Source organism: Phaenicophaeus curvirostris, chromosome 27 (assembly GCF_032191515.1).
Source record: "Phaenicophaeus curvirostris isolate KB17595 chromosome 27, BPBGC_Pcur_1.0, whole genome shotgun sequence".
Taxonomy (NCBI): Eukaryota; Metazoa; Chordata; class Aves; order Cuculiformes; family Cuculidae; genus Phaenicophaeus; species Phaenicophaeus curvirostris.
Genome location: NC_091418.1, coordinates 765,721 through 791,966, shown reverse-complemented (window position 1 = coordinate 791,966; position 26,246 = coordinate 765,721). Strand labels below are relative to the sequence as shown.

The 26,246-nt window shown below is 62.5% G+C and overlaps 2 protein-coding genes across 3 annotated transcripts; one reads left to right on the top strand and one right to left on the bottom strand.

Annotated features, from left to right (window-relative positions):
* The first annotated feature begins 119 nt into the window (after positions 1-119).
* ADGRA2 (adhesion G protein-coupled receptor A2) lies at positions 120-21,629 on the top strand. Its single transcript, XM_069877678.1, has 19 exons — positions 120-339; positions 9,053-9,124; positions 11,981-12,052; positions 12,133-12,204; positions 12,479-12,550; positions 12,654-12,817; positions 12,893-13,106; positions 13,703-13,867; positions 14,421-14,625; positions 14,693-14,842; positions 14,976-15,137; positions 15,673-15,882; positions 15,957-16,158; positions 16,350-16,558; positions 16,647-16,774; positions 17,118-17,241; positions 17,619-17,764; positions 17,929-18,018; positions 18,632-21,629. The coding sequence occupies exons 1-19, from the start codon at positions 131-133 to the stop codon at positions 19,824-19,826; spliced, it is 3,861 nt and encodes a 1,286-aa protein (XP_069733779.1). The 5' UTR covers positions 120-130; the 3' UTR covers positions 19,827-21,629.
* Positions 21,630-22,369: 740 nt separating this feature from the next.
* BRF2 (BRF2 general transcription factor IIIB subunit) lies at positions 22,370-25,556 on the bottom strand. Of its 2 annotated transcripts, XM_069877681.1 has the most exons (5): positions 25,396-25,556; positions 24,266-24,325; positions 23,973-24,082; positions 23,761-23,858; positions 22,370-23,304 (listed from the first exon to the last, which is right to left on the bottom strand). In XM_069877681.1, the coding sequence occupies exons 1-5, from the start codon at positions 25,550-25,552 to the stop codon at positions 22,587-22,589; spliced, it is 1,143 nt and encodes a 380-aa protein (XP_069733782.1). In that variant the 5' UTR covers positions 25,553-25,556; the 3' UTR covers positions 22,370-22,586. The 2 variants fall into 2 exon arrangements, with proteins under 2 accessions (XP_069733782.1, XP_069733780.1); XM_069877679.1 differs by having other exon boundaries at positions 23,761-24,082.
* Positions 25,557-26,246: the final 690 nt, after the last annotated feature.

Genomic DNA, 26,246 nt, shown 5'->3' with positions numbered 1-26,246 from the left:
GGGCGGGGGGCGGTCCCATCCCGGCGGGGCCGCAGCGCTGGGGGAGGCGGCGCCGCGGGGCTCGGGGCGGGGGTCGTGCCGGCGGTGCCGGAGCCCCCCGGAGCCCCCCGGAGCCCCCCGGGCGGCGGCGATGCGGCGGGCGGCGCTGCTGCTGCTGCTGTCGGCGGCGCTGAGCGGCGGGCGGGCGGCGCGGGGCTGCCCCGGGCTCGGCCCCGGCTGCCACTGCGGCTCCGAGCGGCCCAGGGCGCCCCCCGCGCCCCGCAGGAGGGTGCTGTGCGCCGGAGCGGGGCTCCCCGCGCCCCCCGAGCCGCGCCTGCTGCCCCCCGGCACCGCCACGCTGTGAGTACCGACCGCGCGGGAGCGGGGAGCGTCCTCCGGGAACGGGGAGCGCCTCTCGGAGACGGGCATCCGACCTCCGATAACCGGGACCGTCCCTCCGGCCACGGGCATCGTCCTCCGGGAACGGGGAGCATCCCTCCGGCCACGGGCATCCATCCTCTGGAAACAGGGAGCATCCCTCCAGCCTCGGGCATCACCTCTCGGTTATGGGTACCATCCCTCCAGTCATGGGCATCCGTTTTCCGGGAACGGGGAGCATCCCTCTGGGCATGGGCATCACCTCTTGGTGATGGGCATCCGACCTCCGATAAAGGGGACCATCCCTCCAGCCATGGGCATCCGTCCTCTGGGAACGGGGAGCGTCCCTCTGGCCACGGGCATCACCTCTCGGTTATGGGTACCATCCTTCCACCCACGGGCATCCATCCTCTGGGAATGGGGACTGTCCCTCCGGCCACGGGCATCACCTCTCGGTGACAGGCATCCATCCTCTGGTAACGGGGACCATCCCTCTCATCATGGGTGTTGTCCCTCAGTTATGGGCATCATCCTCTGGGAAAGGGAACTATCCCTCCAGTCACGGGCATCGTCCTCCAGGAATGGGCACCATCCCTCTGGTCATGGGTGTCGTCCCTCGGTTATAGGCATCACCCTCTGGGAAGAGGGACCACCCCTGCGATCACGGGCATCACCTCTCGGTTATGGGTACCATCCCTCCAGTCACGGGCGTCATCCTCTGGGAATGGGGACTGTCCCTCTGGTCACGGGCATCACCTCTCAGCGACAGGCATCATCCTCCAGTAACGGGTACCATCCCTCTGGTCACGGGCGTTATTCTTGGTTAAGGTCATCATCTGTCTGGTAAGAGGCATCGTCCTCCAGTAACGAGTACCATTCCTTGGTAACGGGCATCATCCTCTGGTAATGGGTATCAGCCATCCGGTAACGGGCATCAACCCTCGGTAACTGGCATCGTCCTCCGGTAACGGGCAATGACCCCCAGTAACAGGTACTGTCCCTCCAGTTATGGGCGTCATCCTCTGGTTATGGACATCACCCCCCAGTGATGGGTATCGTCCCTCCCAGCCCTTGGTATCACCCTCTTCTGCCTGGAGCGTCACCTCTGGTATCGGGGATCATCCCCCGGCATCGCCCCCTGATAACGGGCATCGGCCCCGGCTGCTCTGTCCGTGTGTCGCCTGCACTGGGGTGTCCAGAGCGGGATGGGGCCCCACGCGTCGGGGGCACTGAGGCTGCTCGGAGCTGCTCGACAGCCCTGGGGGGCTGAAGCCGTGGGGAGAGCCCCACATCACCCCACACCGGTGGGCACCCCGGGGGCTCGGCCGCTGCCTGGGGCTGCCATCCCGTGGGGGGCAGGTGCTGGTGGGGACCCGAGGAAGAGGGGTGAAGCCCTGCGGCGTTGGGGAGCGCAGCGCCACCAGTTGCTTTTTTTCCCTTTTTCACTTAAGAAGTGAATCCAGAGCAACAAAGGCATCGCCTGTTTCTGCGAGACTTTGTTTAAATCGCCTTATGGCGCATGGCGCGTTGCGGCTGGAAAATAACGGAAAGGACCCCGTTCTGTGCACGGCGGCAGCGCGGGATTAGAGTGTGGACATGAGCTGGAAATCCAGGAAACAGGCTCCTTTTCCACGCTTCCCTCCGCTGCCCGAGCGCTGGGGGAGGATGTTTGTGTTTGAAAGTGGCTGTTCTTACTGGAAATATTTGCTGGAAGGGGATCAGGAGCAGGCAATGGGTTTCAGGTTTATGCAAAGGGGCTAAAGCTGCCACTCGCTTCCTTCAAGCTTCCTCGTGCCCTGGGTGCCAGGGAGGGCTGGGGTTTCAGCCGGCGTGCCTGCTCGCTGCAGCAGCCCATCGCAGGGTTTATTTATATCTCCAGAGGAGACGTTCCTATTAAAATGTGGTTTGGAGGGCAGGGCTGGCAGTGTTGCCGCTGGAGGGAACGTTGCGTCGTCCCGCGAGGGTGGCCGTGCCCACACGAGCTGCCCGCGGCCTCGGGGCCGTGTGGGGCTGGGCTGGGGGCTGCTGTGCCCCTGGTTCCATCTCCTCTTGTGTGCTTGAACCTGCTTGGCTGTGTTGCTGCTCACGTGCCGGATTCGCTGCTGTTTCTCCCACATCTCTTGGTTGCCACGCGCCACGCTCTCGTTTTCGGGTGGTGACGGCCACTTGGTCATTGTGGGGTGGCCGCGAAGGGGACCCAGATGTTGCTGATGTCCCACACATGGAGAGCGGCTGCTGTGAGCAGGGGCTGGAGCGTGATGGTCATAATAGAAGTGTAAATCACCCCTGAGCTCGTCTGGAGCTTCCCCTTGGTGGGGACGCTGTGGGGCTGCAGGGCAGGTGGAGACTGGGCTCTCTGGTTGCTCAGGGTAGGCTTTGCTCTCCATTTCTTTCCTCCTGGGGCCCCATCTGATGTGTCAGCCCCTTGCAAATACCCACAGGGACCCCAGAGTCCTTTGTCAATTTGTATTTGGGGAAAACCATCCCACGAGTTGCCTGCTCCGGTGCTTTCTCCAGCATGAGGGAGTGTGACCCCAATGTTGAGCTCGAGTCAAGCCCCGCCGGGGCCAGGCTGGGCTGTGCCGGGTGGGACAAGGGGGTTTGAAGCCATCCTTGTCGGGGTCGGCTCCCTCGGAGGGGCCGGGATGGCCGTGCAGGAGCATTTAGGGCATTACACGATCCCACTAAAACGTGACATGAAACCTACAGGCGTAGGCAGGAACCTACAAATATGCGGTGACCCTGGGCTCTGCTCTCGTGCAGTAAACATGATTTATTCTAAACCCTTTCCAGATGGAACAATCAAAACCAGAGGCTTCGGCTTTGGGAGTGTCTCCCGGAGCTGCTGGGGTGCGGGCAGGGAGCGGAGGCGGCAGCGGGGCCTGGGCACGTGGCGAGGGCTGCACGTGCCGCGGGGACACCCGCTGGGGACGGCCAAAGCCGGAGCCCCGTGGGTTCAACGAGGGCTCTGGGGCGCCAGGGATGCTCGGGTACCGCCTGTGCCCCCGCGGTGCTCAGCATCGGGGTTGCCCCAGGGAACATGGGGTGTGTTTTGTGCGGAATGACACTTAAAAGCAGAGCCCTTTTCCAGTCTTTGTCCGGTCTGGAAGCAGGCATGGATTAGCGCTAACGAGCGGCGCTGATGCTGCGCACGCAGGGAGGCTCTTCGGCTGTCCCGGGCGAGGGCTGGGGACACGCGGGCGGCCAGAGGAGGTCGGCAGCTGGAGGTCTGTTACCCCGTGGGTCCCTCACCCTGGTTCTCATTTGGCTTTTTCCCACACTCTCAGTTTACTTCTTTATTTATCTTTAATTATTAGGCCCGCGCAGAGGAATCTGAGGCTGCCTCCACGGCAGCTGCTGCTTATTTACCCCCCGCGCCTGAGAAACGCTCGCTGGCACCGCAGACCGTGGATGGCAGAGGAGGGGTGAGGGATGCCCCCGGCCTTGGGGATCTGCCCCGCAGCCAGTGCCGGGCTCGGACGTGGTATCCCGGCATCCTGGGGGACATGCTGGGTTCTCATGGGGAGCCGCTCGCCAAGCGGAGCTGCGGCTCCTTTGTTCTTGGCCCCTCATGGGGTTCCCTGCTCCGGGAGCCGAGCCGCGCCCGTGGGTGTTGAGCTGCAGGACTGGGGGCCGTGTGGGGAAGCTGTGGGGGCAGGGAACAGACCCGGTGCAACCAGGGAGTGGGGAACCCGTGTCCTGCTCCGTCCTGGCAGTGGGTGCGACCCCCAGGGTCACAGTGCTGGAGCCCTTGAGCTGCGGGATGCGCCCCAGGACAGCCCAGTCCCATGGCACAGGGAGATGGGGCGCTTCGATCCATTGATGTCTTGGTCTCTAGTCCTGCCCAAGCAGCTTGTGGTGTGGGAATCCCTGTGCCCCATGGGAGCAGAGCAGCCCCCTGCCATCGGTGCCGGCAGAACCGCTGCCTCCATCGCGGAGCAGGCGTGGGGTCCCGCGTGGGGTCTCAGGGGTGCAATATCCCCACAGATCCCCAGCAGGTGTTACGAGGCGCGTGGTTGCTGAAACCCACCCTGTTTTATACCTGCTGGCCTGTTTCTGCCCCCAGCTCACCGCGGGGAGGTTGTGGGGATGCCCCCCTTATGGCTCGGGGTGTCTTTTTGGCTCCTAGCTCGGCCGCGGCTGTGGCCACGGAGCTTGCACGGATACAGCCAGGGGCACAGTCCTTGCCCAGCTCCTCCCAGGGCTGCGATGTCCCATGGTTCGGGGGCTCTGACATCCCTCTGGCGTGGCTGCGAGGTGCCAGGGCTCTGCAGCCGTCTGTTAACGAGGCTTTAACGCCCTCCCCCTCCAGCTGACCCCGGCGCTAATCGCCTAATGGAAAAAGTCCCATATCCCTAACGAGACCCAGAGAGCCGCGCCGGCTGCGGCCAGCCCCGCTGTCACACGGGCGGGAGCCCAAACCTCTTCCAGATGTGGAATCCCAGCTCAGGCCTCATTTCTGTGCACAGCTTGATTGCACTGAAATTACAGATTGTCTGCAGGGAATCGAGGGCTTTGACTTATGACCAATTTCCAGTTCTACTTGAACTCCCCTCTCCGAGGCCGGTTTATCCTGGGCCCTGCAGATGGTTTCTTTCCCAACCCTTTATTTGTTATTGATTGGGCTGCAGACCCGGCAGGTTTGGGTTTCCCGGGGGCTGTGGGTCGCGGTGTTCCCTGGCGCATCCCAGCCCTGCTGCCCCACGCCGGCTCGGGAGGCTTCGCCCTCTTGCCGGGGATGATTTTTCCTGTGCTAACAAAAGCCGAGGGTTGGAACAATAATTTTCACCATCCGAAATAGCCCGGCGTGACGCGAGGCTGGAGGCAACGCCCCGGAATGGCACGGGGAGGGGAAGAGCCCCCAGCGAGGGGAGCCTGGGGGTCTCCAACCCCTTTGGGTGGTGGGGTCTCCCCTGGATTCCACAAGCTCCAGAGCTCTCCGGGTGCTGGAGCCCCTCGTGCTGCTGGAGCCCCTCAACACCTCTCGCCAGCCCCAGGGCCCCCTCTCTTCCCAAATCCCTCTGCGAGGGAGCGAGCTCTGCTCGGGGCGCAGCCTGCGCCGTATCTGCTGCGAGCATATGCTTTGAATTAATGCACTTGGAGAGCAAAGCGGAGCCGGCCTCGCCGCCCCCAGCACGGCCCCCCCCTTATTAACCTCCGTGCCGCTGCCTCCGCCGTCCCCGCGCTGGGGAGCTACCAGCTCCCCGTGTCCTTTTTTGGTTGGGTCCAGAGGAAGTTTATTGTTTCAGCAGCCCAGTTTCTGGAGCCGTTATTTATCCAAGTGGATTCCAGCATGCTTGAAAAAACAATCTTGGTTTGGGGTTGGTTTTTTGTTTTTTTTTCCCTACTTTTGGATTCTCTTTCTGAGGTGAAAAAAAGAAGAAGAAGGGATCTCTGTATCTCCCTGCCTCGTGGGGTCCCAGCCCTGAGAGGCCCAGTGTGGTTGGGTTGGAGCGAGGATGCTGAAGCCCATCCCAGGCTCAATCCCACGGGATAGGAGGATGTGAGACGGGAGGGTGCTCCTCGGGGGGTCCCTCCCGCTGCCCGGCTGCTGCGCATCCCCCCGTCGTTTCCATTTGACTCGACGCTCTGCTCCTTAATCCCAGCATTGTCCGGAGAGACTTTTCCAGCCATCGCTCAATTAGCTGATTATCGCGCCGGTGACAGGGTGACGAGGGCCGCTCGCCCATGCGCCGTGGTGCTGGAGGGTCTTGGGTTGGTTGGATGGGATGAAGGCCTCGTTCCACCCTCGTGGGATGATGCTGGAGTGGCGTAAGGATGGTTGCGCATCGAGGGCTTGGGGGATGCAGGGGGTCCCCAGCCCTTTGTGCCGGGCGCATCGCTCTGAGCCCAGCCTGGGGGGTATTTCTTGCCACGGTGTTTGCCGGTGCTGCCGAGGTGAGGAGTCCCAGCCGGGGCTGGAGCCAAGGCAGAGCTGCTCGGCGGCTCTGAGGAGCACAGCTGTGCTTTCATGGCCTGCCAAGCTCTGCTGGTGGCTGGGACGTGGAGGGACCACAGCCCCTCTGCACCCCTGGCCCCACGAGCATCCGTGGAGCTGCCACAACCCCTGCCTGAGGTGCTCCCAGGCTGCTCCCTCCTCCTAGCTGCCGCAAGAGCAGCTCTTGGGGGTTGAAATCCAGCTGAGGGGTTCAGGTCCAGCTGCTGTGGGCGGTCCTGCTGCCCCAGCAGGGCTCGGGCTGCTGGTCCCTGATCCCCCCGTGCTGGGTGGCCTCGCGGACGCGCTTATTCCATTGTGTTTTGGGGTTTCTCGGTTAATGACCTGCAAGGGGACGGTGTTGGGGACCCGCTCTGCCGCCTGCAGGCGCACGGGGCCAGAAAGTCCTGTGGAGCCTGATGGGAACGTCCTGAAAAAAAAGAAAAAGGTAAACATTGGGAGCTTAATATGCAGCAAAACCAAAATCAAACCATGGTGTAGGATGCGAGATGTAATGGGGGAGCACGACCGTCTGGCTTCGACAGACAGGGCAAAGACGAGCCAGGATCTCTGCTTGGGAAAACTCCCATGGGGATGAAAATTTCCAGTTGAATCGTTACTGTCAGTGCTATTTTGGGTGCCAAACCCTCGTTTTGGTCGAGGGCTTCATTTCCTAAGGGAAGGGCAGAGCAGGCGCTGAGCAGCGGGGCGTTGGGTGGGCAGTGCCCGTGGCTCGGGGTGCGCCCAGCGGGGTCCCAGCCGTTCCCACGCGCTGTCGGCCACTCCCAGGGTGGCTTCACCCGCGTTCGATGCTCGGGAGGGCGTCCCGGGGCTGCTTTCCCGGCCGTCGGCGGGTGGGATGCTGGCCCGGCCGCCTGGCTGCAGATCACAGCGGACGCGGAGCCCGTCGGGGCTGTGGGAGCGTTGCCTTTTAAGGCGGGGAGCTCTGGTTTTATGGCAGAGGCGCGGATGGTCCCAGGGGTCCACGAACAAAGCGAGCAGCCCTGGCACCGGGGCTCAGTCCTGGGGGGAGCGGGGGCTGCGTTCCCAGCTGGGTGCAGCTCTCGGATGCGCTGGCGTGTCCGTGTCGGAGCCCTCTGGCACAGCTGGGTCCAGCTTGCCTGGGATGCCCAGCTCCCCCTGCCCAGCAGCTCCTTGGCCGTGCCAGGAACCCCCGTGCTGCCTTGGGCTGGGATGTGGGAGGTCTGAGCCTGGAGTCTCCTGCACTCGTCTGATTTCTGCTTTTGCAGCTCATGTGGCCCCAGAGCTGTTTGAGGAGGGTCCAGCGTGCACCCAGCTCAGCCCCTGAGATGGGGGGTTTCTGCTCCCCACTGCTTTAGCGAGGAATCCCCGAGATCCCCCCATGTGTGCGCAGCCCACGGAGACTCTGCTGGGTTGTGAAATCCGCTGCTGCTGGAATTAAAACCTTCTGGAGCCATTGGGGCTGGCACAGCCTTGAGCAACAGCTCCTGCTGACGCCAGGATGGGGAATCAAAGTGTGCCACGGTGCTGCCGTGTCCCCGAACCGGGCTGCTCGGGGAGCGATGCTGCTCCTGGAGTGATGCTGCTCCTGGAGCTTCCCTGCTGCCCTCGGCTCTGGGTGGGGGCTGAGCTCTGGTCATCGCCGCTGCGGGGCTGGGTTGAGCCGAGCTGCTTGCCAGCATGGTTCCCACAGGGAGCAAAGGTTGAGGTGTCGCCATGGCCAGAGCATGGAAGCAATTTGCAGGCTGGCCGGGCTGCAGGCCGCTTCCGCTCGCGCCGCCGGCCAGGTCGCGGGGCTTGAACATGGCAGAGCCTGGTGGGGGCTCCTCGTTAGCGCAGGATGTGGCCCAGGACGAGGGGCTGCCTCCCAACCCTCCTCTCCCCATCACTCCCCGTGAACCCCCAGCGTGGGATCGTGGCCAGGGAGAGCCGAGCGTGGCCGCCGAGTGGGTGTCGGGGCGGATGAAGCTCTGGAGCACACAGCCACCATTCAGCTCCTCTGCAGAGCCCGCCCGTGTGTAAACAGCCCCGGCTCCAGCCCTCAATGAACCCTTTTTTCCCTGTGCTTCTGCCCTGGCCGGGGCTCCAGGCTGCCCTCCCAGCCCCCGCTCCACTTTGGATCCCATTGCCTGGTGGGAGCATCCTTGGTGCCTGTGCAGGCGCGTAGAGAAGCACCTCTGGTCCCCCAGAGCCAGGTCTAGCTCTGCTAATTGCCACTGACGTGCTTTAATGAGCTCCTGGCTGGGTTGTCGGGTGCTTTGCCCTCCCTCCCTCTCCCATCACCCCGCAAGGGCCCCTCTGGCCAGCGAAGCTATTTACTTTGGGATAAAACCTCAGCCCTGGGAGGTTCCCGGGGCGGGAGGGTGGTGAGGCTGGTGGGGGTGCTGCGGGTCCTCGGGGTGCCCCTCCAGGGCAGGTGCTGCGGTGGGGACCTCGCCACCCACAGGCACAGCTGCTTGCACCCTGACCCAGGTCCAGATGCGACGCCCCAGGAGCCAGCACAGCCCTGGGCACCTCTAGCGCGGTGCTGCCATGGATGCAGAGCGTGGCACGGCACCCCGATGGGGCTGTAGCACCCCATGTCCCCACCTGGCCATGCCAGCCGGTCCCCAAGCCTTCACCACCAACCCCCCAGTGGAACAGCTGGATCTGCTGCTTCTCACGGTGGATCTGGCCATCCCCACTCCCCTTCCCACCCCACAGGTCACCAGGGCATGGACGAGGCTGCCTTGCAGGTCAAGTAACGTGGGTGCCCCTCTCCCTCTTATCTTCCCACAGGCTGCTGAGTAACAACAAGATCACGGTGCTGGAGAATGGCTCTTTCTTCGGGCTGTGGGCTCTGGAGAAGCTGTGAGTGCCCAGCGGGCAGCTGGAGGGTTGGGGCAGGAGGGAGCAGGCAGGGCTTCCATGGTGGGGAGAAGGAGCCGGCAGCGCCGCACGCGTCCTGCTCCCGACATCACTCCCGGGTGCTGCGGTGGGGCTGGCAGCAGGGTGCAGGGTTTTCTGCGGGCATCCCGGGGACCCCGGGAGCTGTGCCGGGGTGGGAGGCGCAGGGAGGGGGCACGATCCGTGGGGGCCGGTATGAAAAGCGACATTGTCCCCCTGAACAAAGTCAACTTTCTTATCTCTCCATGAAAGGCATCTCTATGGAGGGAGCTGTAATAAGGGGAGATTTATGGCCCCCATATGGGTTTGATCTGTAGGTATGCAGCAGCGGGGACCCGCGCACTGAGGGCGTTTTGTTCCCCGCGAGGGTCTCGAGAATTCCTGCGCCGAGCGGGGCCAGCAGGCTCCTGCCGCGGGACGCTCACCCCGTGGGACGGTGGCGCAGCTGCTGGTGCCCGTGGGGCGCTGGGACAGCTCTGGGCTGTGGGATTCCCTTTCACTGGGCAGCAGGAACCTGTCCTGGAGTACTATTCCTGGTGTTATCCCACCTGGGATGGGTGATGGGGGCAGGCAGGCAGCGCAGCCGAGGCTTGGGCACCCAGGAGGGCAGCACTGCTGGTGCCGCTCTGCTCCCCGAGGGGTTACAGCCCTGCAGGAGGTTTGGCACAGCCCTAGCATATTGACATTGCCAGCTGGGGGGCTCGCAGGGTGAGTTGGGGCTCCCCAAGGGCAGCATCACCCACACCACCTGCGTGGCTTTAGCCTGAAGAGGAAAGGGTTTATTAACGCGGATTTTGTTGGAGTTACAGGTTGGGCACCTGCCCCAGCCCGACGCACAGCCTGGCAGCTCCAGCTGGCGTGGAGGCTGCAGGGCTCGGGGTGCACGGTGCCTGCTCATGGCATGGTGCCGGGGTGCCGCGTGGGATGGGGAGCAGGCAGGACAGAGCCCCCTGCACGTCAGAGCTGGTTTGGGGTCTTAATGCCGTGGAAGTCCCTGCAGGACTGTTTTAGGGGTGACTGGGAAGCAGTTCCCTCGAGAACCCTGTGATCCTGCACTCACGTGTGGCCAAGTCCTCGCAGGAGCAGGTGTGGGGTCACCTCCTCCTGGCACCGGGCTCTCATTAACGGGATGGATTAATGAGCACAGGCAGGGAGCAGCCGGGGCCCCCGCGGGTGCTGGGCTCACCGGGAAGAACCGGGGAGCAGCATCCTGGGAGGACCATGGCTCTGCAGCCCCTGAATTGTCTGGGGTCCCTCTGAAAGTCTCTGAGTTCTGGAAGAGCAGCCACCTCTCATCACCTCCCGCTCCCCTCTGCCGCGCTCAAGCCTCGTGTGGGTCGGAGGGCGAGTGCCGGCGCGTCCGGGGGGCCCTGGGCAGCTCCCCCCATCCCGCGCCAGCCGGCATCGTGCCGCACCACGCCTGATTGCCCTCGACAGGACCTGTAATTGTTTTCATCGGGTCGGTCCAGGGCTGCGGCACAGATGTGCCCCGTGGAGGGACCGCGCTGGCACCACAGCGACGTGGTGAGGGGGCTCGAGAACCCCTCATCTCTCATCCTGAGGCTCACAAGGGCCCTGCCCACCCTGTCCACCCACCGTGGGTGCTTCGGTGTCCCAAGACGATGACGGGAGCCCCTTCCTGGGGTCTCGGTGGTTCGCAGGGTGCCCCCCGGACCGCTGTCCCTCCGCACTTGCAGCTTGGCATCTCCAGTGATTTGTAGCGGCGTAATGAGATTAATGAGTGTGAGCGGGGCCGATATGCAGCTCATTAGCGCAGCCCTGCTTGGGAATGTCCTGCCCTCCGCCGGGGCCAGCGCTCCCCTCCCTGGGGCTGCGAGGGGGCTCAGCCGGCCAGTCTGTCCATCTGTCCGTCTGCGCAGGGCTGCAGCGGGCGGGCGCGGGAGCTGCTGGGGTGGCTGCAGGCTCAGCCCTGGGGTGCTGGGCTCCTTGCAGCTGCACGAGGCTGGATCAGGCCCTCTGTGCTGGGGTTTGCTGCGTGCATCGAGGCACAGGGTTAGGGTTAGGGTTAGGGTTCAGGAGGAGGTTCCTTTGCAGGGTCCCCACTCACTCGTGGTGGCAGGAGTGTTAACTCACTGCTGGGAGCATCACTGGGAGCATCAGCGTGTGGCCGGGAAGCGAGGGCTGCGGTTCCCGGAGCGTCCCCGCGGCCGCACACGGAGCAGCGGGCGGCCCAGCGGATGAGCACTGTGGAGGCACCTATAAATAAACACCGCGTCGCCATATGGATCCCATTTCCTCTCCCGGCCAGCGCCAGCGCTCGGCAGGAGCCACCTCGCAGCCCCTGGGGCGGGATGGAGCAGCCGAAGCCACCGGTGCTCGCTGTCGTGACGGCCTCACGCCTTCCCCGTGCCCTCAAGTTGCGCCAGAGGGTTTAGATTGGATATTTGGAAAAATCTCTTTCCTGACAGAGTGGTGAAGCCCCTGGACCAGGCTGCCCAGGGCAGTGGTGGAGTCTCCATCCCTGAAGGGGCTCAAAGAACGTGTAGACGTGGCGCTTTGGGACGTGATTTAGCAGCGACAGTGGGGCTGGGCTGATGGTTGGACTGGATGAGCTTAGAGGGCTTTCCAAATCTTAATGATTCTGTGATTCTATTCTACGATAACAAGAGGGAAATGGGATGGAAAGCTGCTAATGAGGCTCCCGTGCAGGGTTTTGCCATGCTTGGGGCTGCCAAGGAGCTCACTCACGCATGGGAAATGGGGCTGGGGATTCAGGGTGTGCTCGTACCCTCAGCGTTGCGTCTCCTGCAGACAGGGCTCCTGCCTACACGCCCTGAGCTCTTTTCTCTCTCCCCACAGGGACCTGAAGAACAACCTGATCAGCACGGTTCAGCCCGGTGCCTTCCTCGGCCTCCCGGAGCTGAAGCGCCTGTAAGTGCCAGCACAGCCCTCTGGAGGAGCAGGGACAGCGGGGTGAGCCCAGCCCTCACGCCCCTCTGCTTGCCTTGCAGGGACCTCTCCAACAACCGCATCGGCTGCCTGAGCGCCAGCGTCTTCCAGGGGCTCTCCAACCTCCTCAGGCTGTGAGTAGCTACCTGGGGAGCCCCCGGCCAGCCCCTGGTTTCTGGGGGGACCCCACACCTCATGCCACCAGCACGGTGGGTTTGCACCTCAGGGACAGCCCCATGCCGCATCCTAAGCCGGGGTCTGGTTCTAATTCTTTGCCTCTGGCTGGAACTGGCGCTTGTTTGGCTTTGGCTGCCCCGTGCCCACCCTCGCCCGGTGCCTCTGGGAGAAGTTCCCTGGCCCAGCAACTTTCTGGTCCCCTCCACACCACCTTTCCCTCTTGTCCTGCAGGAACATGTCTGGGAACATCTTCTCCAGCCTCCCACCCGGAGTCTTCGACGAGCTTCCCTCCTTGAAAGTCGTGTGAGTTTGTGCCCGGGGGTTTGGCACCAGCGGGGTTCCCTGCTGGAGGCTCTGGGGGCTCCGGGCGCTCCCCGCGGGCGCCCCGTGACGCCGACGCTTGCAGGGACTTTGCCACCGAGTACCTGACATGCGACTGCAACCTGCGCTGGGTGCTGCCCTGGGCTCGCAACCGCTCGGCGCAGATCTCGGAGCGGACGGCGTGCGTCTACCCCCGGCACCTCCACGCCTTGGCCTTGCGCAGCGCGCGGGACGGCCAGCTGGGCTGCGGTGAGCCGGGGCCGGGGCGGGGGCGGCGGGGGCAGTGGGGACACACGCTCACCCGGGCGGCTGTGTCCCCCGCAGCGGGCGCCCCGGAGCTGCACACCCACCACCTCATCCCGTCGCTGCGCCAGGTGGTTTTCCAGGGCGATCGGCTGCCCTTCCAGTGCACGGCCACCTACCTGGACAACAGCACCCAGATCCGGTGGTACCACAACCGCGAGCCCGTGGAGGAGGACGAGCGGACGGGCGTCATCGTGGAGGAGAGCCTCATCCATGACTGCACCTTCATCACCAGGTCGGGGGGGAGATGGGGACTGGGATGGGGAGGGAATGGAGATGGACTTGGGAATGGGGACGGAGGTAGAGGTGACATAGGGACGGCGATGGAGATGGGGATGAAGATTGGATGAGGATGGGGATAAAGATGGGATGGTGACTGGGAAGGAGACGAGATGGGGATAGGGACAGGCATGAAGATGAAAATGGGGACAGTGATAGAGATGACATGAGGACCGAGATGAGATGGGGACAGGAGTGGAAATGAGATGGGATGGAGACAGGGATGGAGATGGATATAGGGACAGTGATAGAGAAGAGATGGGCATGGGGTTGGGGATGGAGATGAGGTGGAGACAAGGATGGATATAGAGACAGTGATAGAGATGGGATGGTGATGGAGATGGAGACGGGAATTGACACAGGCTTGAGGATGGGAATGGACACTCATGGCTGTGGGCCTTGCAGGTACCAAGTGTCGTGGGTGGGATGCCAGGTGTGGGCACCTCCTGTGCTTCATGGCGTGTGTCCCCACGTCCCCAGGCATGGGGGGCTGGTGTAGCAGGTTTGCTGTGGGGCAGACCCACCATGCCAGCCCTTCCCCTCTGCCCGCAGCGAGCTCATCCTCTCCAACATCCACGTCTCCGCCAACGGCGAGTGGGAGTGCGCCGTCTCCACCTCGCAGGGCAACGTCAGCAAGAAGGTGGAGATCGTGGTGCTGGAGACCTCCGCATCCTACTGCCCTGCCGAGCGGGTCACCAACAACCGTGGGGACTTCAGGTATGGTCCAGGGGTGGGATAAAGGTGTGTATGGTGTGTGCCACGTACAGCGCACGTGGTGTGTGCCGGGGCGGGGGCCTTGCCGCAGGTGACCGGGCATCTGGTAGCGATTAGCGGCCACGGGGAGCGCGAGCGCTTTTGAAGGGCTTCCCGTGCCGATGGCGCAGCCCGGCTCCAGCAGCAGAGGTGTTGGAATTTCTCTGGCACGAGACGAAAGGCTCGGGGCGCCTGCCGTAACCCCGGCGGGGCCACTGCGGAATAGAAATTCCTGGTGCAGTCAATGTGGCTTAAATTAGCAGTGCCCCCCCTCAACCCACTGCTTCCCTCTGCTCTGCACTGAGTGGGGTACGGCATTGGGGAGGGGGCGGCAGCTTTCTGGGGAGCCTCACTCTCAGGCCCCCAACACTGAGTGCAGGCAGGGGCTTCTGAGGGGGCTTTGGGGTGTGCGGTGCCCACGGGCCATGGTGCCGGGCAGGGTCTGTGCAGCGGCAGCAGGCTGGGGGTGGGTGTCCATCGGCGGGTGCCCCCAGTCACCGTGTGCCTGCACCCGCAGGTGGCCCCGCACGCTGGCTGGCATCACCGCCTTCCAGCCCTGCCTGCAGAACCCCTTCGCCCTGGGGCCCGCGGCCGGCGGCACCGCGCTGGGCGAGAAGCAGGCGTGGAGGCGTTGCGACCGCGCCGGGCGCTGGGAGGACGGCAACTACTCCCACTGCCTCTACACCAACGACATCACCCGCGTCCTCTACACCTTCGTGCTGGTGAGACGGGGAGCGGGGAGGGGCGCCGGGGGTGCCGGGCGCAGCCAGTGACCGTGCTGCTCTGCAGATGCCCATCAACGCCTCCAACGCCCTGACCCTGGCGCACCAGCTCCGCGTCTACACGGCCGAGGCAGCCAACTTCTCCGACATGGTTGATGTCCTCTACGTGGCCCAGATGATAGAGAAGTTTATCGGCTACGTCGACCAGATCAAGCAGGTAACGAGCGTTGCTCCCGTCTCCTGCTTGCCCCAGCTTTGATGGGTGGTTTTGGGGTGGAAAAGCACGAATCGGGGTGTTTGCCACCAGGGATGGCAGTAGCTCATTGCAGAGATGTTTGTTTTACTTGTAGCTGACGGACGTGATCGTGGAGATGGCCAGCAACATCATGCTGGTGGACGACCACATCCTGTGGATGTCGCAGAAGGAGGAGAGGGCTTGCACCAGCATCGTCCGCTCCCTGGAGAAGCTCGCCGCCTACACGCTAGGCAGCAACTCCCAGCACATGGCGGTGGTGAGCAGGGGGCCGGGGGCTGGAGGTGGGGAGCAGGCACTTGGGCTGCTGCTGGGGGGTCTCTGCCTGTCCTGAGGGGTCTCTGCCTTCGCTGGAGGGGTCTCTGCCCATGCTGAGAGTCTCTGCCTGTGCCAAAGGGTTTCTCTGCTCATGCCTGGGGTCTCTGCCTGTGCCAAAGGGTCTCTATTTCTCCTGGAGAGGTTCTGTCCTTGCTGTGGCAGGGGGCCTGTGCCCGTGCTGGGGGGGTCTCTGCCCCTGCTGGAGGTCCCTCTACCCATGCCAGGGGGTCTCTGCCTGTGCCAAGGTATCTCTGCCCATGCTAAGGAATCCCTCTGCCCATGCTGGATGTCTCTGCCCATGCCAGCGGGTCTCTGATTGTGCCAAGGGTCTCTACCCATGGATCTCTGCCTGTGCCAGGGGGCTCTGCCCGTGCCAAGGGGTCCCTCTGCCCGTGCCAAGGGGTCCCTCTACCCGTGCTGGGGGGTCCCTCCTCGTGCCGGGGCTGACGGCCGCCCTGCCGTGCTGTTCCTGGCAGAACTCCCGCAATATCGCCTTCGAGGCGTACGTGGTGAAGCCCGAGAGCTACGTGGGGCTGAGCTGCGTGGCTTTCCAGCGGCGGGACGGGGGTCCGGCCGGGCGTCCCCCCACAGCCGAGCGGGGTGCCGAGCCCACGCCCGACCAGCAGCTGAGGCTGCGCTGCACCACGGGGCGCCCCAACATCTCCCTGACCAGCTTCCACATCAAGGTACGGAGAAGCTGGGGGACAAGGAGGGGGTTCGGGGTGTCGGCACCTCCTCACCAGCCACCGTGTGCCCGCAGAACAGCATCGCCCTGGCCTCCATCCAGCTGCCACCCAGCCTTTTCGCCAGCTCCGTCCTGTCCCCGCCGCTGGCCGACTGCAAGCTCCAGCTGCTGGTTTTCCGCAATGGGAAGCTCTTCTGCAGCACGGGCAACTCCTCCCGCCTGGCTGACGATGGCAAACGCCGCAGCGTGGCCACACCGGTCATCTACGCGGGGACCTGTAAGGGCTGCTGGCTGGTGGCGGGTGCTCGAAGTGGGGACTGGAGTTCTAAGTTTCCTTGGGGACTGGAGCTCCATGGGGCTCCTTGCGGCGCATCCTGGGGGTCCTCATGGGGAGGTGGCACCATGCCTGTGCCCAGCCTCCTCTGGGGTGTCTCTCGCCCCGCTCACCGCGTTCCCCTCTCGCTGCAGATGGCTGTCGAGTGGGAAACCTGTCAGAGCCGGTGACCGTGTCGCTGCGACACCCGGGGGAGGGCGCAGACCCGGTGGCCGCGTACTGGAACTTTGAGGTGCTGGGGGGCATGGGGGGCTGGAGCGCCGAGGGCTGCCAGCTGGCTGCCCAGGAGCCCAACGTCACCTCCCTGCAGTGCCGGCACCTCAGCAACGTGGCTGTGCTCATGGTACGTGCGGAGCCCGGGGGCCGTGGGATGGGCCGGGAGGATGGGGACGGGTGCAGCGGGGGCTGACGGGCAGGGCTGTGCCGTGCAGGAGCTGAGCGGCTTCCCCAGCGAGGCGCGGGGCGCCGTGGAGGTGCTGCACCCGGCCATGTACACCTGCACGGCCGTGCTGCTGCTCTGCCTCTTCACCACCATCATCACCTACATCGTCAACCACGGGTGAGTTGGCGTCTTGGCCGTGGTGGCGGTGGGTGGAGGGGTTGTGCTTGGGGGGACGTCTCTGTGGGCAGCTGGAGGAGCTCCCCAGGCACTCCCGATGGCCACAAAGGCGTGTGGGGATGGCCATCACCAACCAGAGGATGACGATGCAGGGGATGGTCCTCCAGGAGATGGTTCTCCAGGAGGTGGTTCTCTGGGAAATGGCTCTCTAGGACAAGGACTTTCAGGAGAGAGCCCTCCAGGAAAGCGTTGCCATGCAAGCACTGCTGCCGGAGGAGCCACAGAGGGCAATGGCTCAGGGCTGCACAGGAGCTCACGGGTGCCTGTTGTGCCTCTCTTCCAGCACCATTCTCATCCCGCGGAAGGGCTGGCACATGCTGCTTAATCTCTGCTTCCACATCGCAATGACGGCTGCTGTCTTTGCAGGAGGCATTACCCTCACTGGTTACTTGATCGTCTGTCAAGCGGTAGGCACTGGGGAAGAGGAGGTTGAGGGAAAGATTTCTTCACTGAGAGAGCGGTGAAGCCCTGGCAGAGGCAGCGCAAGGCTGTGGTGGAGTCTCCATCCCTGGAGGGGTTCAAAGAACGTGCAGGCGTGGCTCTTGGGGAGATGGTTTTGTGGGCACAGTGGGGTTGGGCTGATGGTTGGACTGGATGAGCTTGGAGGTCTTTTCCAACCTTAATGATTCAGTGATTCTCCAATGGCCTCTGTGTGCTGCCAGCGCTGTTTGCAGAGCTCGGCACAGGAGGTTTTGCCCTGCCCAGACCCGCAGGATGGTGACCGGTGGGGACACAGCGGTGCCTGCAGCCTCCCTCCTTCCTGACCACCGCCTCTGTCCCGCAGGTCGGCATCATCTTGCACTACTCCTCCCTCTCCACCCTGCTGTGGATGGCGGTGAAAGCCAGAGTGCTCTACAAGGAGGCGACCTGGAAAGCGCCGCGGCAGCCGGATGGGGACACGTCCCAGCCGGCCCCCCGCCCCATGCTACGGTACCAGCACCCCGTCCCCTCGCCCTGGGGGGAGCAGAGAACCATGGGGGCTCCCCCGGCCCCACATCCAGAGGCTGGGGCAGGACTCGCTGTGCCATACGAGCCTGTCGTGCCCACGGCCGTGCCCTCCCTGGGTGTGCGGTGACACTGTCCCCCCTGTGCAGGTTCTACCTGATTGCTGGTGGGATCCCCCTCATCATCTGTGGGGTCACGGCAGCCGTCAACATCCACAACTACCACGACAACAACCCCTAGTAAGTGTCCCTGCTCAACCGTGCCCTCTTTCCCAGCCGGGCAGCCCCCCTGCCTCCCCCCGGGTCGTGCCAGGAATCCAGGCAAGCTTGGGGAAAGGCAGTGAAATTTTTCCCAAGAGCTATTGAGATATTGGGAAAAACAAGGCAGGCAGCCACGGAGCTCGGGCCATGGTGCTAAGCATCGCAGGGCCATGACCCACAGCCCCTTGTTCAACCTGGAGAAGAGGAGGCTGAGGGGAGACCTCATCGCTCTCTGCAGCTCCTGGAAAGGAGGTTGTGGTGTGGTGGGTGCTGGGCTCCTTTACCAGGTAACAAGTGATGGGATGAGAGGAAACAGCCTCAAGTTGCGCCAGGGGAGGTTTGGATTGGATAGTAGGAAAAAATTCCTTCCTAACAGAGTGGTGAAGCCCTGGACCAGGCTGCCCAGGGCAGGGGTGGTGTCTCCAACCCTGGGGATCTGGCACTTGTGGACATGGTTTAGCAGGCACGGTGGGTTTGGATTGATGAGCTTAGAGGGCTTTTCCAGCCTCAATGATTCTGTGATTCTCTGACCCGCGGCTGCCAGCTGGGTGGCACCCAGGTCTGCTCAGCAGAGCCCCTCTCCTCCCTACAGCTGCTGGCTGGTGTGGCGGCCCAGCCTGGGCGCCTTCTACATCCCCGTGGCTTTCATCTTGCTCGTCACCTGGATTTACTTCCTCTGTGCCGGGCTCAGCCTCCAGTGCCGACCATCGCTCCAGAAAGACATCCCGAAGCCTCTGGAGCCGCCGCCGCGGCTGGGAGGAGCCGGTGACCTCCTGACAGACTCCGGGTCCATCTCGGTGACGCTGAACTCGGGGCAGCCCTGCCCGGAGGTGGATGGGGTCTATTCCCTGCAGGTGCAGTTCTGGGCGTTGGTGACCACCCACGCCTTGTACGTCGCCCTGTGGACGTTCGGCGCCATGGCCGTGTCCCAGCGCTGGTACCTCAACATCGTCTTCAGCTGCCTCTACGGCATCACCGCCGTGGCGCTGGGACTCTTCATCTTCGTCCATCACTGCGTCCGGCGCCGGGACGTCCTCAACTCCTGGTTCTCCTGCTGCCCCTCCTACAGGAACGCGCTGCCCATGCAGGCGTACGTCCACCCGGGGCTGGTGCCGGAGGACGGCTCGCAGGTCTTCATCGGCTGCGACGCGGAGGCCGCTCACTCCGCTGCCTCCTCCTCCTCCTCGCCCGGCAGCGCCGGCTCGGCCAGGGGCCGCTGCAAGCTCACCAACCTGCAGGTAGCCCAGAGCCAGGCGGACGCTCGCCCGGAGCTGGACCTCGCCGAGGGCAAGAGCGCCGGCAGGCACGCCAGCAACCTCCACGGCCGCAGGAGCCACCGGGGCAGAGCCAAGCCGTGCCGGGACGGGAAGCACCACCGCTTGAAAATGCTGCGTGGCCCCTCGTCCGAGCATCCCTCCAGCGAGAGCGGCAGCCTCCACAACAGCCACTCCGAGAGCTACCCCAGCGGCAGGAACAGCCCCGTGGGCAGCGGCCGCGCGGCGCTGCGGGCTCCCCAGGACGTGGAGGCGGCGCCCAGCCACTCGGAGGGCAGCGACGGCGGGCGGCGGGTGCCCGACTTCGCCGAGGCGCGCCGGAGGAGCGCCAGCAGGGACAACCTGCGGCAAGCCAGCGCGGCCGAGAAGGAGGCCAAGCGCCGCTCCTACCCGCTCAACGTGGCCAGCCACAACGGCGGCCTCAAGGACAGCAAGTACGACATCAACCTGGCCAGTGCCGACAGCGTGGCCGGCATGAAGACAGGCCTCTGGAAGAGCGAAACCACCGTGTAGAGACGGCGGAGGATTGGGCGGCCGCAGCGCTTTCCCGCGGGAGCCTGCGAGGAGGCGACGCTGCGGGCATCGCCGCGTGCACTAGTGGGGACGGACGGCACGGCCAGGGGCTCCGGTGAGGGCGATGCCGAGCCCGACCCGTCCCCTACAGAGGCTCAAAGCTTCCCGTGGCGACGCTGGGGTCTCGAGGGAAAGGCAGTCCCTGCTCTTCAGCAGCCTGAATTGCAAGTGTGCTTCCATCGCTCCTGCATGTCACTTCAGACTGAGCCTAAATGCTATTTTAAACTATACAGAGGAAACAAAGGTCTATTTTTCAAAGCTCTATTATTGAATGTATATATGTACAGGCAGATCAGTAAGTGATGCGAGTGCCTCGTTACCGACCAGTGTTCTCCAGGAGCGGGCAAGCCCCCGGCACTGGGGCAATAGCCTCGTGTGCTGCAACTGCAATATTCCCACCGAGGGAACCACTCCGATGCCACCCCGGCCGGAGGAAGCTGCTGCTGAGCAAGCCAGAAAGCAGCTCCTGCACCTGAAATGGTTTTACATGCTAAAGTTTGGCTCATGTGGGTAAAGACGCCAGCGTTTCACCCCGTGGGTTACGCAGCTGCCAAAGTACAAGAGCCATATCACAAAGCCAGCACAAGGTAAGCAGAGCCTCAGCTCCAAGGCGATTGTCTGCACTGTTTTAATACCAGACACTAAAATCCCAGCCAGAAAAGGCTCCCCAGCCCTCGGAGATGTAAGCTATGCAATGGGGTAGGCTGCGGAGCCGTGCTGCTCCCGGAGCCAAAGCCAACCCTCTCCACCAAAGCACCAAAGAGCCAAGCTGGGGGCAGAGCCAGAGCAGGTCCTCACCCTCAAACCAGCTCAGAAACTCCTGAGTTTGCTCCTGGGAAGGCAAAGAAAGCCCTGAACTCGTGCCAGACAGTCCTGGGGAAGTGGGAGAATGATGCCAGGTATTTAGGGACCTTCCGTGGGCAGCTCACACCACGCATTCAAAGGGCTGGAACTTGGATAAGCACTTATTTTCCCCCATGTATAAACAAGTCCCCCCGTTTTTTTTCCCCCTCTTCTGCAAATGAAAAAAACACCCGGTGGGCAGCAGCAGGCGCTGGGAGCCTTCTCCTGCTGGGTCTTGAAGGATTCCTAAGACAAGAGAGCTCCCATCCCGCCCTGGTCCAGCACTACCTGCCCTGCCCATCCCTCGTGGGGCAGCTCATGCCAACCCCAGCCCCAAGAATGATGCAGAGGAGGCAGGATGGGAGCCTGCAGCCTCCTCTGCCCTTTCCAGCTTCCCCCACCTCCATTTTCTCCTGTGTGCCAATGAGTTTAATTACCTACCTCCCGAGGGGTCGCAAGGACCAGGCAAGGGCTGGCGGGGAAGGGGAGTTAAAAAGCACTTGGATTTGTCTTGCCCTCCAAAACCCTCGGGAGCCCCCTTCTCACCTGATGGCTTCACCCTCATTTTCCTGCGCCTCCTCTTTATTATGATTCTGATCCTCGTTGTCGCTCCCGCAGCCTGCACAGTCTTGCTGACGCTGAGTTGTTATATACGCTTGCTGCACTGTGACAGTATTATATCAAAAGCTTTGTATTATTATTATTAATTACACTTTTCTTTGTCTGTTTACAAGCAAATGACATATCAAAAGAGAGCTTCTTGCAATATAAGGGGGAGGGAGGGGAAAGTATGCCAAAGAAATGTCTTTAAAGGGGGTCTTTTTGCATTTTTATATGAATAGAAGGTTTCTAGCAGATATGTTTTGTTTAATATATTAAAGATATGCCAATCTGCCAAGATCAACTGTTGTTTATTGCAGGCTTGGTGTTGAAATACAAGAGCTCACCAAGCACGGAGCGGGCACTGGTTTATTGAGCGAGGGGCACTCTGCCCCAGCCAGCAGCGTTACACGAGCACATCCAAAGCTGCGCCTCTGCCACGATTCCCACCACCTCACATCCCTTATTTAGCCAATACCAGGCTACTTTTTCACTCCCTGGCCCTCACAAACCATTCTGTCAAAGGACGGAGCCTACAGGAAAGCTGGGGAGGGGCTCTTTATCAGGGAGTGCAAGGATAGGATTGGGGGGGACGGTTTTCAGCTGGAAGAGGGGAGATTGAGATGAGATCTTAGGGAGAAATGTTTTGCTGTGAGGGTGGGGAGGCCCTGGCCCAGGTTGCCCAGAGCAGTGGTGGCTGCCCCATCCCTGGAGGGGTTCAAGGCCAGGTTGGATGGGGCTTGGAGCCCCTGATCCAGTGGGAGGTGTCCCTGCCCATAGCAGAGGGTGGAACTGGGTGGGTTTTGAGGTCTCTTCCAACCCAAACCATTCCACGTTTCTGTGATGAGACCATCCCTAGATAAACCAGAGCAGTGCTGCAGCAAGCCAACACCAGTGAAGACACTGGAGCCCCTCCCCATGGGATCACTCCCAGTGCCAGTCCCAGGGCTCTCCAGACTCACTCAGGATGCTGCGCCACAAGGCTGGGACACACCAACACAACCAGAGGCTGCAAAGAGAGAGAATCCAGAATGCAGCCCTGGCGCCTGGACTTCTATTTATTCCTAACAGAAACACAACAGAACCCAACACAGTTTTTCCATAAAAAGCCCCATTTGGGCCCAGAAAATGAAGCAGAATATATCCTGTTCCTTCCCCACCACCCCATTCCTTTGGGATGCTGTCCCTGCAGTGTGTGATGGCCCCATCACTGCTAGATTTCACACTTTTGGTCCCCCATGCCAGGGACAACCACCTTCACGGCCACATCTTGGCCTTCCTGAAGGCCCGGATCTCCTCTGGGCCCCTCAGGTACTGCTCGATTTCACTGTCAGAGATGGGCTCGTCACCAGTGGTGGCACAGTCCGAAGCACTCAGGGCTGCCGTCCGCAGTCTCTTCCTCGGATTGATGAGGCAGGGTGGCAGCAAGGGCCTCGAGCTGCCCTCACGCTGGCGTTGCTCTTCAGAGGGACAGCTTTCCTTCTGCGCTGCCCCTCCTGCCGCAGGAGGTGAGCCCGGAGACCTCTCTCCCTCCCCGGGTGCTGTGGCACACTGCTGCGCCTCGTCCTCCAGGCAAAAGGCATTTTTCAGCAGGAAAATCCGGTGTTGCAGCAGGTCCCCGATGTGTTTGACCACAGTTTTCTTGTCCACGTGAAGCACCCTCAGCCAGGCGAGCTGGGATGCCATGCGCAAGAGGATCTCCAGAAGTTCCTTCAGCCTCAGCCGCGCCGGTGGAGCCAGATCCACCCCTGCCAGCTTGCAGAACCGTGCCAGAGTGCAGGTGAGGCGGGCAGCGGGCTGCAGCGACTGCCACGACAGGAAAGCCGCGGCCGTGACGATGGGAATGGGGTGCCGGCCCGTGACCAGCCACGTCTCACTGGCCAGCTCCACGATCTGCATCGTTCGGGCAACCAACTTCTCCTTGTCCTCCACAAAGGGGGCAGGGACTTCAGCCGAGTGCTGGAACAGCTGGAAACTGCAAGACCCAAGAGCCCATCATTAGGAGCAGGGCACAGGGAAGCCTCACCAAGCGATGTATCAACAATTCCAGTATGGAAAGGGGTTTGTATGGAAAGCTGGGGAGGGGCTCTTCATCAGAAGGGCAGGGATAGGATGAGGGGGGAGGGTTTTCAGCTGAAAGAGGGGAGATTGAGATGAAATCTTAGGGAGAAATGTTTTGCTGTGAGGGTGGGGAGGCCCTGGCCCAGGTTTGGCCCCTCCTCAGCACACAGGGATGTGACCAGGCTGAGGGAATTCTTTTCCAGATGATCTGGTTTGGCCTCAGAGCTGTCAGCAGCCACAGGGCTGCGTAACAGCACAGGTCACCCTGTGCTCGTGGGCTTCTGCCCTGCCCACAGCTGCATTTTAGAAGCTTTTCCATCCACTGGTGTCAAACAGAGGCCACTGAAACAGCTTGAAGGGGCCCCGTTACCTGCTCAGGTGCGTCTTCACGAGATCCGCCAGGCTCAGGGCCGGCACCGAGAGCTCCAGCTCCTTCTGGAGGCTCAGGAAGACGCTGGCAAACAGCTCCTGCTTGGCATAAAGGAGGGAGCAGATCGTCCCCATCGTCAGGGGCCAGTTGTGCTGGCGACAAGTCACAAAGACACAGCAGCCGCCCAGGAGCTCCTTCTTCTCCAGACTGACCAGGTGGAAGGATGGGTGCTGCAGGGCCCGCTGGAAGTACGACACCGCCGTTTCCTCAAACACTGCTGGGAGCTGGAGGACTTTGCAGAGATCCTGGACCCGTCTGATCCCTGTGAGAAGACACCGCCCCCCCAAGATCAGCTCAAGCAACTTCTGATACGGAGCTCTCCTGACTCTCACACTGATTCATGGAATGGTTTGGTTTGGAAGGGACCTCCAAAAGCCCATCCAGTTCCAATCCCTAGCATTAGAGAGAACCCATGTGGGAAAGAAACCAAACAGCATGCTCTTACCTCGCTGCAGGCAGCGGCTCAGCTGCTCCTTCTGGCCGGTGCTCCGGGAGTATGACACCTCTGGAAAAGAGGCAGCGTTAGGCTGGATAACCTCGAGGTGACACTGGGGGTGGTGTCATTCAGGTTCTGGGAAACCAGATGCCCAAGGTACTGGATTTCAATAGTCACAATGGACAGGATTTTGAGGCTAAATAAGAGCTGGCACAGGTTCAGTAACCACGAGAGGTTACAGGAGAGTTAAATGCTAAAACCTTCCACATACAATCATAGAATTATTGAGGCTGGAAGAGCCCTCCAAGCAAATGCAGTCCAACTGTCAGCCCAACCCCACCATGCTGGCTAAACTATGTCCCCAAGTGCCACAGCCACACGTTTTTTGACCCCCCTCCAGGGATGGACATGCTAGCAAACACTCTGCAGCTGAATGCAAGCGCTTATAGAATCACCAGTTTGGAAAAGACCCACTGGATCATTGAGTCCAACCACTCCCATCAATCACTAACCCATGTCCCTCAGCACCTCATCCACCCGCCCCTTAAACCCCTCCAGGGAAGGTGACTCAACCCCCTCCCTGGGCAGCCTCTGCCACTGCCCAATGATCCTTACAGTGAAAAGTTTTTTCCTAATGTTCAGCCTGACCCTCCCCTGGCAGAGCTTGAGGCCATTCCCTCTCGTCCTGTCCCCTGTCACTTGGGAGAAGAGCCCAGCTCCCTCCTCTCCACAACCTCCTTTCAGGGAGTTGTAGAGAGCAATGAGGTCTCCCCTCAGCCTCCTCTTCTCCAGGCTAAACACCCCCAGCTCTCTCAGACGCTCCTCTTGTTCTCCAGCCCCCTCACCAGCTTTGTTGCTCTTCTCTGGACTCGCTCCAGAGCCTCAACATCCTTCTTGTGGTGAGGGGCCCAGAACTGACCCCAGGATTCGAGGAGCGGTCTCCCCGGGGCCGAGTCCAGAGGGAGAAGAACCTCCCTGGCCCTGCTGGCCCCGCCGTGTCTGACCCAAGCCAAGATGCCCCTGGCACCCCAAGTGCAAACGCTCCCGAAAGGAGCCGCTCCAGGGGCCGAACGGGAACGCTCCCGAGTGAAAACGCGCTGGGACCGAACGCCAACGCTCGCGAACGCTGCCGGCCGCACCTCGCAGGTTCTCCTCGTCGGTGTAGGTGGTGGTGAGCAGCCCCTCGGCCACGACGCAGCCGCAGGCCGCGCACACGAGCTGCTGCTGCGCATAATGCGCGTCCTCGACCAGCTCCGCCGAGCCGCACTCCGTGCAGCGCCCGCCGCCCGCCGCCATGGCGGCCCCGGCCCCGCCCGCCGCCCGCGCCCGCCCATCCCCGCCCGCCGCGGGAGCCGCGTGCGCCAATCACAGCGCAGCTCGGGGCGATAGCCCCGCCCACCTCCGTATCCACCAATCACCGCGGGTCTCTGTGGCGATGGCCCCGCCTACCGCGCCTAGCAATACTAGCATCACAGTGTTATTGTCCCGCCCACTTCCCCAATCCACCAATCACCGCACGGCTCGGGGCTCCGGCCACGCCCACCGCTCCCCCGCCTCTCCAAGCGCTGGTCCCGCCCCCCGCCCCCACCCACCTCCATGGGTGCCGCTCTCGGAGCGCTCCCGCCCCGGACGGCGGCACCGCGCGCCGCGTTCCGCGGCTCCAGCGTTCCGCCTCTGGTTGGGGGCGGGGGGGGGGGCGGGAAACCACGGGCTGATGGGGCCGTGGAATTGAATCCTAGAACTAAAGGATGATCTGGGGTGGAAGGGACCTCAAAGCCATCCAGCTCCACCTCTGTCATGGACAGGGACACCTCCCACTGGATCAGGGGCTCCCAGCCCCATCCAGCCTGGCCTTGAACCCCTCCAGGGATGGGGCAGGCACCCCTGCTCTGGGCAACCTGGGCCAGGGCCTCCCCACCTCACAGCAAAACATTTTTTCCCCAGTATCTCATCTCAATCTCCCCTCTTTCAGCTCAAACCATCCCCCCTC